The sequence below is a fragment of the Desarmillaria tabescens genome (genome assembly GCF_030435595.1).
Source record: "Desarmillaria tabescens strain CCBAS 213 chromosome Unknown EV420scaffold_553, whole genome shotgun sequence".
Taxonomy (NCBI): Eukaryota; Fungi; Basidiomycota; class Agaricomycetes; order Agaricales; family Physalacriaceae; genus Desarmillaria; species Desarmillaria tabescens.
In genome coordinates this window covers 1-13,139 of record NW_026848852.1, presented here as the reverse complement: position 1 = coordinate 13,139, position 13,139 = coordinate 1, and the positions used below count along the sequence as shown (strand labels likewise).

The 13,139-nt window shown below is 45.3% G+C and overlaps 5 protein-coding genes across 5 annotated transcripts; 1 reads left to right on the top strand and 4 right to left on the bottom strand.

The window, feature by feature from the left end:
• EV420DRAFT_1011497 (Aldehyde/histidinol dehydrogenase) lies at window positions 1-1,279 on the top strand (the record flags this gene model as incomplete). The annotated part of the gene is made up of 6 exons (XM_060465311.1): window positions 1-144; window positions 204-618; window positions 672-731; window positions 785-823; window positions 882-957; window positions 1,013-1,279. Coding segments are annotated over 6 exons (981 nt in total), but the record flags the coding sequence as incomplete, so codon positions are not given.
• A 1,324-nt stretch (window positions 1,280-2,603) lies between these two features.
• On the bottom strand, window positions 2,604-3,449 carry EV420DRAFT_1773586 (uncharacterized protein; the record flags this gene model as incomplete). Its single annotated transcript, XM_060481105.1, has 2 exons — window positions 2,604-3,157; window positions 3,207-3,449. The coding sequence occupies 2 exons, from the start codon at window positions 3,447-3,449 to the stop codon at window positions 2,609-2,611; spliced, it is 792 nt and encodes a 263-aa protein (XP_060321276.1). The 3' UTR covers window positions 2,604-2,608.
• Window positions 3,450-7,130: 3,681 nt separating this feature from the next.
• EV420DRAFT_1722980 (uncharacterized protein) lies at window positions 7,131-7,906 on the bottom strand (the record flags this gene model as incomplete). Its single annotated transcript, XM_060479786.1, has 6 exons — window positions 7,131-7,231; window positions 7,283-7,402; window positions 7,451-7,474; window positions 7,543-7,626; window positions 7,677-7,808; window positions 7,844-7,906. The coding sequence occupies 6 exons, from the start codon at window positions 7,904-7,906 to the stop codon at window positions 7,178-7,180; spliced, it is 477 nt and encodes a 158-aa protein (XP_060321275.1). The 3' UTR covers window positions 7,131-7,177.
• A 164-nt stretch (window positions 7,907-8,070) lies between these two features.
• Window positions 8,071-8,311, bottom strand: EV420DRAFT_1657577 (uncharacterized protein; the record flags this gene model as incomplete). Its single annotated transcript, XM_060478869.1, has 2 exons — window positions 8,071-8,114; window positions 8,176-8,311. The coding sequence occupies 2 exons, from the start codon at window positions 8,309-8,311 to the stop codon at window positions 8,071-8,073; spliced, it is 180 nt and encodes a 59-aa protein (XP_060321274.1).
• A 400-nt stretch (window positions 8,312-8,711) lies between these two features.
• On the bottom strand, window positions 8,712-9,540 carry EV420DRAFT_1491533 (uncharacterized protein; the record flags this gene model as incomplete). Its single annotated transcript, XM_060470713.1, has 4 exons — window positions 8,712-8,810; window positions 8,924-9,165; window positions 9,386-9,421; window positions 9,486-9,540. 4 exons carry the CDS (start codon window positions 9,538-9,540, stop codon window positions 8,712-8,714), a joined length of 432 nt encoding a protein of 143 aa, XP_060321273.1.
• Window positions 9,541-13,139: the final 3,599 nt, after the last annotated feature.

Below are 13,139 nucleotides of genomic sequence, written 5' to 3'. Positions count from 1 at the left end.
GCTCAAAAAGCAGCAGTGTACCTAACACCAACAACCCTCGAACTAGACGGGAAATGTCCCGTCCTAAACCCTAACCAAAGCTCCGCGGACCTAGACGTTGTGACGAAAAGGATCTTATTCGGGAAATGCCATAATTCCGGACAGGTACTTAGTGTTGTTGTAATCATGCATTCAATTGTCACTAACGCGAACGCCCTAACCAGACATGCGTATCCCCAGACTACCTCGTCGTACCCACCCAAAACGACCCTTCCGTCCTCCCACGAATCATCGCCTCCTTCCGCCGCGCATACACCTCTTTCTTCCCCTCTGACTCCCACCCAACCCTCTCCCGGATATCCTCCCCTGCCCATCTTGCCCGCCTCACATCCCTCCTCACCCGCTCAAAAGGCCGCGTAGTCCTAGGTGGGCACGCCGACCCCGCGAATCTCAGAATGGATGTGACCCTCGTAGGAGTAGACGAAACCGACCCCCTAATGAGCGAAGAGATCTTCGGTCCCATCTTACCTATCCTCGAAATTCGCGATTGGGAGGAGGCCGTACAACTAGTAGACACGGTATCAGGGGCTCCCTTGGTTGTGTATCTGTTTTCGGAGGATGCGGTGGTTAAGGAGATAGGTGTGTTTTTCTCTTTTTCTTTTCGCTGTGGTTCGGCTGATGGGTTGGTGTAGTGAGGAACCGCACCCGGAGCGGGAGTCTCGTATGTGGGTGTACGTTCTTGCAGATGGCTGGTAAGACGCTCTTATCCTGCTGTTGGGCTCATTAACCGGATTGCCCTTTGCAGTGTACGAACTCCCCTACGGCGGCATCGGTGAATCCGGGTGTACGTATCCCTTTCCTCCTCTCGCGCTCGAAGGGAGACTGATAACTCATATCCATAGCTGGACGCAGCAACAAATCTGCCATGGAAGAATTCTCCTACATCCGCTCCCAAATCGACGTTCCCACCTCCGAGTCGTGAGCACCGTTCCACCTCATGTTTATTTGTGAAGTGACATATCATATTTCGCAGCATGGAGTCTCATCTAGAGATATTCTATCTGCCCTATTCGGAGGAGGCGACGGAGGCGGTGAAGAAGACGGGCTTGGGGGTATGTCTTCCGAGGAGTTCGGCTGAGGGGGGTATTATCGAGAAGAGTATGAATGGGTGTTTGTTTGGAAGGGTAGGGTGTGGGGCTAGTGTTATTTGTGCGGCCGGAGTCTGTTTAGTCCTTGGTATTCGTATTTTAATCACAATACATAACATGTCCTTGCAATAAATCGTGCTTTGACGCAAGAGGAAGTATAAACATCAGCAACTCAAAGATCGAATTCGTAGCTTAGTACGGGCGGAAAGAATACGAGATCTCAGACTCCAAGCCACCTGAATGGGTGGGAAGAGCGGCACGTAACAGGCGTGAGGTCCTGCCATTGGTTAATTCCTGTCGACTGTCAATGCACAACGAAAACAAAATGAGACGAGTCAGGAACGCGCTGGAACGAATGAAATGAATCTCAGAGGATAGGATATGCGAGGTTTGTCGTTTCATGGAATTATAGTGGACGAAGGTTACAGTAACTGTTCACAGTGCTCGCTCACTCGTTCCTTCCCATCTTGTTCGACATCCTTACCCGGAGGCTAGCGATTCCTCCCAGTCGTACGAAGAAGATTGTTTGTTCTCGGTAAACATCCCAGAACGTGGAACATTTTAACCCACTCGAGGCGCTGAGTGATCGATACAGGAAGTAATCTATGTGGCGATGAACGGTTATCCAGGGTGAAAGTCATCCGTTCTTCCTCTCGGTTGCCGGTCAAAATTGACATCCAGCACATTCAGAACTCGGTGTTACGACGGTGGATGGTTCCGGAACAGAGATCCTCGAGGCACAGTACATTTGTTCTTTTCCTTGTTGTTCTCATGAGAGTGAAACACGACAGCATGCATATCCGCATTAGCTCTAACCGATCCATGGATTTTCTTTCTTTCCAGATATGTCGACTAAACTTGCTCTCGAGTAAACAAACTATCCCTTCCACATCCAAAAGCCCGCTAGGTCTGAATTTTCATTTTAAAGTGCTGATTACTCCGCCCTCCCCCGCACCAATTCGACCCAAAGATCCTGGAAATTCGGTGCTCAAACATACCGCTTTCTTCGTTCTCAAAGCCACCTCAACTGTGCCTTCACGGTGCTAGTTAGAAAGGGCAAGTATTCGCGTCGAGAACTTGAGCCTGATGCTTACGTTAATCCTGGATTTCTTGACCCACCACTACAAACCATCTTGTTCATCAGATGACAGTCACCCGAGTTGTAGAGAACAATGTCCATTACGCTATGGTTCCCTCACTGGATATTGCCATGCATCAAGTGGACCAAAGGGTTACTTAGTCTCGCTCACTCCACGTTCAACATCTTGAGTATATGTAGGTGGAGGAGTAGAAAGGGAGCTAGAAGAAGTCGCATTTGAACTTTGCTGAGGTTGCAATAACTTGATGCCCTGTGTCATGGTGATGGATAGAGACAAAGATGGATTTCGGACTTTCTGCCCGGGATAGATAGTTGGTTGCAAGTACTTAGTCGAGTTAAGAAGTTGCCAGCCGCTGAGTTAACAGAAAATGTATAATTGTGTCTACCAGCCTAGCTTTCGCCACATATCACGATACTCTGGGAACCTCGAACAAAACAACCTCACCCGACGCTCCGTCCCATCCCGGAATTCCTGATCAAACCGTTCCAGCGCAAACTGTTTCCAATACATCGAGTTTTTCTTTTCCTGCATGTTCATACCTTCTAGGACGATCTTCACTAACGATCCTATATCTCCCACATCCGCATCATGCTTGCTCCGAAGTCGCTGCTCTGTCGATTCCATATTGTCCTTCCATCCCTTCAGCTTATGCAACAGCAGAATTGACAGGGGAATGACCGGTAATCCCTGCTTATCCACGATAGCCTCGGAAAATATCATCGGGAGCTGTAACACTCCCGGCTTGAGGATATCAATCTTCGTTTTCTCCAATTTCCCATCCACGCCAAGGTCATGGTACCAAAGGACCTTCCAGGTAGCTCCGGGTGTTTTAGCGTCCGTGAGATAAAATCGATCCGGATTATTAGTGACCAAGAATTCCTTCAACCACTCTGGTTTGCAGGTATGTGATGACATCAGAATGTCAAGGTCCTATATACACCTTTGTCAGGATCCGCAATCAAGAGAGACAAGTACTCACATTTGGTAGACGGTCATTTCCGTACAGATAGCACGCTGTACTCCCTAGGATCGCAAATGTGCATCCCTCCTTTTCAAATATACGGGTGACTTCTCTGGCGGCGCAGAATACGACAGCCCGAGGGTCTCGCGTTGGAATCACTGGAGTAGCAAGTGCGGTACTAGACTGGGATCTGGTGTCCTGTCCGTCGCCTGGACAATCGGCAATCACAGCCAAACCTGAGAAAGCTTGGTGTCCGTCCATAGGAGTGGCTGTTTCGGAGAGGCCAAGTGATGGTGCGTGTGACTGTTAGAAGGAAAGAAGAGCAGACTCCGAGTCCACTTCGGCACCGTGCTGATCTTTGAATTTCAAATGGTGATGTATGTATTCTTTCACTTCTGGTTACGGCTTACTTCAAGAAGCCATTAGGATTAATTCATTCGGCATAGGCGGAAGTGGATCCCCAACACCAATTCGCAAGATAACGAAACGTACTGGTACAAGTGTTCCTCCTCTCTAAGAGGCGACTAAGTATTAGATAAACAAGCGAACCTGCGCATCCTGTAACAATGCATGACTTTCTTTTCCTTGCCCTCAACGCCGAACAGGACCAAATATTCTGGTACGTGGGGTGAAGCATCCGACAATAACATCGTATTCCAAGGTCACTTCAACTAACCGGTAGATGCAGATAGATGCTCAAAGAATTCGAGTCTGTGCCCCTTCAACTCATTGCCCGTGGAGCATCACTGAAAACTCAACCTTGTGGAATAGCGAGGCCGAAAAACAGGTTCGTGTAGTCAACGGGGACCCTTCATTCACGTTAGGAGTAGTGTGAGAAATCAACGCCGTCTTTCGCTCTCGAAAAAAGATGGCTGTCAGTGGACTCGGATGTGGACCACACATCCAAATGCCAATGCAATAATTGAAGACTCGGATTCGGTTAAGGTGCGGAAAGTCATCCAGCAATCTCAGATCTTCTGTCCGCGAAGCAGCATAAAGAATCCCTTTCACTTCCACAAGTATCATATCGACTACAGGAAAATGTCTGAACAGAAAAGGTGCAGCCCCAATGTACCCGTTCGATACTAGGTATGTCATCTGGTACAAAAAATCTGGTATCAGTAAAACAGACGACAAAGACATATGCTCAGCATCTTACGGACTACAGGCATTCTACAGGTCAGACTGGCCCTTGGGGGCTGCCATCTAGTGTTTAGGAATCGCAGTGATTTGTAGTCTTGATGGAAGTGTGACCCTGACATGTGAATGTAACACAGCTGGCCGGTGACTATTTTGGGGTGGTCAAAATGCATGCAAAATGCATGAAAATGGTATAAAGTTTTGGCACCAGATTTTGCCACATGAAAATCAATAGTTTTAACTAAGCAATATGCAACTAAATTATATAATCTTGCTGGTGTTTAATCCCCGGGAAATATAATCATTTTGCAGTAGCTAGAATGAAAGCAATATTATAAATTCACTCGCACTTTGAAAACCTATTGTTTTGCTGTCTGGCAAAATGCAGGATGTGATCCGCATTTTGACTGATCCGGAATGCCTTATTTAGACTTCTGACAAAATTCAGCCTTTTGCTGCCCACCAGTCTAAATAAAGCATTCCGGATCAGTCAAAATGCGGATCACATCCTGCATTTTGCCAGACAGCAAAACAATAGGTTTTCAAAGTGCGAGTGAATTTATAATATTGCTTTCATTCTAGCTACTGCAAAATGATTATATTTCCCGGGGATTAAACACCAGCAAGATTATATAATTTAGTTGCATATTGCTTAGTTAAAACTATTGATTTTCATGTGGCAAAATCTGGTGCCAAAACTTTATACCATTTTCATGCATTTTGCATGCATTTTGACCACCCCAAAATAGTCACCGGCCAGCTGTGTAAGCATGTAGTTACACCCCGACCGAGATGGAATGAAAAGGAAAGAGGATCAGAGATCTTGGTGGAAAAATCGTCTCATCAGGTGAGTATATTCACCCTCTGAAGTAGCAAATATAATATTGCATCATGCGAGAAGAACAAGAAAACAAAGGGTTGCACACTTACCTCAAGGACGGAAGCTGTGGAGTTGCAAGCCAACAAAGATATGAGTCCCAGGCAATCTCTGATATCGGTGCGATCTCTATAGAGGTTAGAGGTCTAAGAATAACATCATAAATGAAACTGGGGGAATGGGAAACAGGCGGGAATAATAATCTCAGTGAGAGAAATCACGGATGCAACAGATCTTCGTGCATCCAGCCCAATGGGGCCATCAAAATGCAAGGGGAATGTGCGGTTCACCAGAGGATGATGTGTGGGGAAGGAGACTCATGGTGGGAGATTACAAGGTGAAAGAGGAACAACAGGACAGGTAAGAGGAGTATGTCCTGAAACTCTCGAGTGCGGGCAATGCACATCTAAAGGCATTGTTCACGACTCAGTCCACATCCAAGCTAATCGAACATTGGGTTAGCTGGTGGTGGCTTTTGAAAACGAGCATATGGAGCACACCTCAGTAGCATTTCACACTGCATTTATGTCCCAGCATTCCCCAGCGATGGTGAGACTTGGTGTGAGATATGATGGAGAAGAAGTAGGTCTGAGTTTGTAGCAACCTGGGTAGCACATATCTTCAGGCATGGAGTCATCCTGCACGCCAACCCTCTCAACAAGGACTAACTGTTGCTGCCTACTCGCGTGCACGGGACGAGGTGTGGGACTTCTGAGAAAACAAGGTTCGATTAGGGCAAGGTTTTCAGGGTGGGTAATTACGGGCACTTACAGTAAACGGAGTCCATGTTCACTAGCATCCATTCCAGAGGTGCTCCGAGTTGAAGGGTCTAACCCTGAACATGAACATCAGACCATTTTCATCGAGGAAGGACTATGTCATGAATTCCAACAAGATCTAAATAAAGGACACATACTGGGGTACAGGTCGGTCTTGTGCTCTAGCGGATGGGTGGAGGTATGCATTTGAGGAACGTAGGAGGAAGAAAGAGAAAGCATTGAAAATTTCAAACAAGAGCAATCAAGCAGACACGTGACTGGTGGGTTGTTTAATTCAGCAGTTCGGACCGGAAAGCTGATATCTTCCTGGCGAGGGAGCCTCTCACCTCATCTTCCATCAAGAGAAAGGTACATAATTTTTTTTATTCACCCAGACCATCATAGCACACATCCTATCAGTATATAGCAGACTAGGTCAGGCTCTTGGTGTTTTATGCATTATGATTAGGGTGGGGTCCAATCATCGATGTTAGGACTCGGCTTCTCAGTTCTCTGGGGTGAGAAAGTAAGTGAGTTGTCTTCCTCATTGATATCCTTGCGTTCTGCTTTGGTCAATTATCAAAGCCTCAATATGTACCCACGCCAACCTAGCCAGGTACCAAGGTCCTGCCAGGGTTCTGCAGATGGATTCAGAGGCATGCTCAGTTTCATGGGAAGCAGGGAAGAAGAAAACAGGTGACATACTTGTGCATATGCTTGGAGACGATGCATGCAATTGATGATTGACATGATAGAAAGGTGTGGGTGCATATTTGTTTGTAACATATGCACTTCTGACATTCAAGAACGCATTGAGATCCTCATGCATCTTTGATGGGTTTTTCAAGTCAGGCTGGCAGTTTGGCGAAGAGAGTTGGTAGGAAATGCTTCGGCGGGTATATGTGTTCAATCAGTGAAAACTAGTTATTGGGTATACTGGCCAATTTGACTATAACTTCTTTTCCAATTGCTGCCACCTTATTGTAGCTCAACATTTCTGTCGTCTTTCTCTTTTTGTGCTATGGCATATATGGCCGGCTCAATTATCTCACATTGGAATTCTGCAGTCGGGCTCATGTCAGAGATTCTTGACTTAAACACACTCGCCATAAGGAATCACTATGACGATAATCATACAAAGGCAAAATGTCACAATGGATATTTGTAGGTTGCAACACAGTCAGATAAGGATGATACATACAAAGCAGAGTGGATCAGCAACTGTCATCATTGATAAACCAGATGCCCCATGCACGACTGACGAACCACTAAAGCCCAAGCCTCAGCATCAATAAACCTGGCATACGAGAATCACTTACCAATTCACAAATATCTGGATGATCGAAATGATGCCCATCATAATCTACCGGAGTCGTAGAGCACATCTCCCACCAATTATCCCATGGGATTTTGTGGTTTCCCATACGAGCCTCAATACGCTTTGAAAACATCAGAATGATTTACATGTATAAACACAGTGGACGCACGTGGTATCCTTTGGATACACATCCCTAAGACACCATCATGATCATAAGCCAAGCCCAAGATTACGAGGTAAAACAAACAAGGAGAGATGCACTTCATCCCTGAAATCCTCCCACAGCATCTTGCAACTTGTTTCATCTGACTCAACTATCCAATGGCCGTAAACCCTGACAGTACCCTACAGCCAGATCAGCAAACTTGATATCCTGGAGATGATGACGATCTCACCGATTTATCCATGTCAATAGTACAATATGTCAGCATCTTGAACTCTATTCCGTGAATGGTGATCTCCTTCTCCTCACACCACTGCCTCATTTCTCCACTGATTGGTATGCCAACCAGCTCGGCTTTGTATTCCTGAGTGTTGTATCAGAGACATTCGCTTGATGGACCAAGATTGGACCATATGAGGCCATCGCGTATGAGTTGACATTTGTTCTTTCCGTAGAGGCCATCGAGGATGTACAGATAGTAAATATGACTATGGTCTGCAGGGTTCCCCTTCAGATTCATCAGATCTTATAGGATAAAGGAGCTCCGGGACACACTGAGAAGCTGATTGATAGGTACTAAGCTGGCCAGAGTTCAGACATTGTCCAGCATGGAAGCAGGTAGTCACTTATGAAGTGATCTCCTGTGGAGTAATGAAGTCAGTGATGTTTCCTGTGAATACGAACAAGACAATGAGATGAATGTTGCATAAGATGAAAGAACAGTAACTGACTGTAATGCAAAGGGCTAGTCTCGTCCACTCCACATTCAACACCTTGAATATATGGAGGCCGAAGAGTAGAAAGGGAGCTAGAAGAAGTCGTGCCTGAGCTTTGCTGTGGTTGCAATGACTTGACACCGTCTGTCATGGTGATGGATGGAGACAAAGAGGATTTCGGACTTTCAGCCCTGGATAGTCAGTTTGTAAAGGATCTGCCATGTGATGGGTCTTCAACCCAGAAATGAGTATGAGTCGGGCATATATTGCCAGAGAAAGCTAGGTCAAAGACACTAAGGCATGGTAGAAACTAAAGGTTAAGGAAGGAAAAGAGCCAAAAACAGTGCATACATAGCAGTCCGAAGGCATAGGTAAACAGAAAGAAAGAAATGACATAGCTAACTGGTCCATAAAGAATCTGTATCCCTTACATGGCTATGGGTATCAAGTTGAGTCAAGTTGCTGGCTGCTGAGATATGTTGGATATTAAGCTGGTGGCTCATGTGTTTATTTGTAATCAGTCATGTGTACATACCAGTAAATTTTCATAGCTATGCTTTTCTCTTCTTTACTCGATTGACTACATACTTGCTGCTCATGTACTGCATCAATCCCGTATTCGTGTCCTGATCCCTCATGTGCTTCCATACCTGCTAGGATTATTTCAACAAGATACATAACAGAAAATATGGATTTGTGTCTACCAGCCTAGCTTTCACCACATATCACAATACTCTGGAAATCTCGAACAAAACAGCCTCACCCGATGCTTGGTCCCATCCCAAAATTCTTCATTGAACCATTCCAGTGCAAACCGCTTCCAATACATCGATTTTTTCCTTTCCTGCATACTCATTCCCTCCAGGACAATCCTCAACAATGAGCCTATATCTCCCACATCTGCATCATGCTTACTCCAAAGATGATGCTCCATCGACTCCATGTTATCTTTCCACCCCCTGAGTTTATGCAGGAGTAGGATGGAGATGGGAACAATTGTAGTCCCTGATTATTGATGATAGCCTTCGAGCATATCATCAGGAGCTGCAAAATTCCCAGTTTAAGGATATCAACTTTGATTTTTTCCAGTTTCCTATTGAGGGATTTCAGTCGACTTGCAGAGATAATGGTAACTTGTTATCAGGTGAATTTTTGCACGCTATTACACCCATAGCATTTCATGATGAGGGCAAGTCTGAAGCCAGGGTTATTAAGGAGGACTCACGTTCTAACTGCTCCAGGACAAGAAATTTGATCTTCCCTACTCATATCCATGTGTTAACAGCCTCACTATTCATTGAAGGTGAAACTGTATCTGTGCTGACTTGTAACGATCGTAGGTATCTCAACCTCATGCAAATCACCTCGTCCATCCTCCATTGTACCACTAGAATGTGTTTTCATAACTCCCAGGAGATATTCTATGTCCATAAACTAGGATTGGACCTTCGTTTATTCTAACCATGCTGACTTAGTCATCTAAAGTCATTTAAATGCTGATTTTCTCTTAACAATGACAGAAAATGGGTACAAAAGATTGATGTGATGATTCCTAACAGCAATCCTCTACAAATCTATAGCATATAAGGTGCTGCTATCAGCGTCTGACTTCAATAGTCCGCTGCAGTAGGATGAAGTGCATACTATAGAAGCTGAATAACATAGCATATGTTACTGTATCAAATAAGAAAGGACATCCCAATGCCTCGGAGATCAATACAGTCAGCACCATCACTGCATTGGTTGACATTAACGATACAGATTCCTGAAAGCGTGCTGTTATTTCTACACATGCTGTCTGAGTCTGTGGGTACCTTCCTTCCCCAGTTCCCATGTAAGAAAGAAGGCACAAATGCTGAAGTCTACATGAACGACATGATAGGACTGTTAAACCAGGAGTATATCAGATGTATGTATGATAGGCACATGCACTGCTACTAAATTAAACTAAACAACATGGTTTCATCTTGCGACCATCAGGCTGCGATTCATCAATAAATGATTGTTAGAAATTTTATCCAAGTAGGCGCTGTTTGGGCACTTAACCACTCTTTCCTTCCTTCACCCACCAGCTTGGTAGCGATGTTCAGGAATAGGCTAGGGTTGAGCGAAAAACCTCCAGGGGGTTGGCGGTCGGTATTTTACCTATGTGAGCCTTGGAGGGGGTTTTTTACATGGTATTTTACATAGTAAAATACCTTGTCATGTGATTATATAATATATAATATTTTCCAGTTTTCCTACGATTTCTTCGTTTTTCCAAATGCGGTCGGAGTCTCCTAAGAATTCAAGATGCCATGTCATTGTCTCCCTTGGTGCTTCAGTGACCTATGAAAAGTCTTTGAATAATTATCCTTGAGTCTACATAGACCTACAGCCTACTGCAGCTGCTTTGTGGGTGAAAATACTTGCATGTGATCTCTGTATTTTACCTAGCTGAAACCCCCCTCAGGACCCCCTGGTAAAATACATCGTAAAATACTATGTAATTTACTGTAAAAAACCATTTTGGTAAATAACCTACCCTTTTTCCCTCAGCCCTAGAATAGGCAACAAAGAATTTTCCGTGGTTCCAGAAAAGTCACAGCCTCAATTCAAATCGCAGATACTATCAAATCAGTCGGCAGGGGATATGTTGAGTCATCGTTCTGTGGCTTATGTGTGGCATGTATTTTCATATCCAGGTCACATGGACTCTGATCCTCGCCATCACAATCTTGATGCAGAGAAGTTCAGCACCATGCAAGGTCTGAAGGAAGCTTATCGGGACAGACGTATCAGTGCATAGAATAATCATGTATCAGATGTACGAATATCACAGTCTGCAGCACATAGTAAATTTTTTTTGCTGAACCCGGACCGAACCTGGACTGAACCTTTTGGACCTGCACCTCAGGTTCAGGTTCGAGGTTCAAGGGGGCAGCAGGTGAACCTCGAGGTCGAGGTTCGAGGTTCAGGCAAATATGCCTGAACCTGAACTGAACCGGACCATGGCCAGACTAGGCGCCCACATAACTCTCATCCTGGACTGCAGCTTTCAAGTGTTCACCGCCACCAGAAAACCACCAAATGGAGATATGCGCACCACCCATTCGCTGGGACACGATTCCTTTGTCAGAATGTTCAACACCGCGGAAGAGCGCATGGGAGACTGGCGTGGATATCGTGATGTGTGGGCGAAAAATTGGGCTCCTGACATGAGCTTCACATTGTTGTAGCCACCTGTAGGGATTTTCAACATGCCACAGAGCAGCAATACCCGAATGGTTATGGCGGGGTCTTCACTCAGACACTTGTGGACGCACTAAAATCAGGATCCTTGAACAAGGACGCAAAATATATCGACATTATCCATAAGCTACCAAGGCCAAGTACCCAGATGCCAGTAGTTGCAGGGAAACGAATGAAGGAACGTCTTTGGTTTTAGCCGTTCCCTATACCTATTCATTCCAGTGGCCCTAAGGATCGGTTTCACGAAAGAGATGTTAAACTTTGGATATATTTCCTTTTATGACACGATTTCGGGTACTTTGGGATATACGACCACTTAGCTCCGGATATTTCAGTAGAAGTATGTACTTAGTGTAGAGGGTAAAGCAGAATCATCCTTATCAGTCTAATTCGTAACCAACTTGGCAATACTCTAGTCCCTTACAATCCTACCGTCACCGGGGAATCGCACCACGAGGAATGTGACCACGCTGGAACCTCGTTCCATATAACCAGTATCCCACCAGTCCGTTCCTTACACGTCCCCTTCGAACCTGACCAGCTCTACTACTCGTCCTCCAAGAAATCGCGCCTCTTCCAGAGCCAATTCTCCCCCTTGTTCGTCCCTTGTTCATCCTAGCTTGTCGTCCTGCTCAATTTGTTCTTCTCCCCGAGCCCATTCTAGACTGTCAGTATTCCAGGACCTGTTCGTCATCTATCACCGGCGTTAGATACAATGACTGAAATAAACGAACCTACGTGCGTTGTATCCAATATCTGAATTCCGTTTCCTTTCTACTGGCTTACCAAGTTACATGAAGAGGTGTAACCAAACATGGTCGACGCGGACCCACGCCGTCACTCAAAGAGAAGTCGACGCCATGGTGAAGCGCACAGCAAGATACAGAGGTAAGTTATCGGATATCCAACAAGAGAAGATGCACAAGAGTCCAGACCAATTAACGGCCAAGTAGTGCGAAGACATTGTTCTTCCAAGGACAATTAAAAATCATAAACGAGAAATTGTAGTGATTACAGGAATAATTCACTGATCTGCTAAGATTCTAGGCATACTGTCTCATACATGGGATGAAGTAATCTCGTATCAGTAAGATCTAAGTACGTCACCAGGACACTCCACCGCTCCATGAAGTTGACGAATATCCTTATTCAAGTTATAAGCAGAACCTCCACTAGTAGTTCCGCCTGCTTGATCTGCTGGTCAGAGGCCTACCTGAGCCCGGTCCTCCACAGACGTAGTGCACATTCTCGCAGGTAGTGTGAACGTGTACCTCATCGACCACCGGCATGACTAGATATAACGACATAACTGAACTGACGTACCCTTCCTTGTATGTATGAACCTTACCAGTGCATGGATTCTGTTTCCTTACCCCTGTATCCTCCCCCTTCCCCAGTCTTTGGATTTCTCATCACCAAATAAACTCCAAGCCACGATTTCTTGAAGGGCGGGAACCGAAATCGAAGAGCAGCCCTAAAAATCAAAAGTCTAGTCGCACCAAAAGTTCTCACAGGTGACAGATCCGGATTTCTCTCCTACCTCCGCACTTCAAATACGGTATTTCAATACAGAGCAAGCGGAAAATATGTGTTTGTGTCCGTTAGCCAAGCATGTCGTGATCATCCAGTCCTATCAGACACTCGGAATTTCTCCTCAACCTATTCTAATGCAATACTTAGAGTTTAGCTTTCCCTGCGTACTCATCCCCTTCAACAGCAAACCCATCCTGCTCCGAAGACAAAGACAA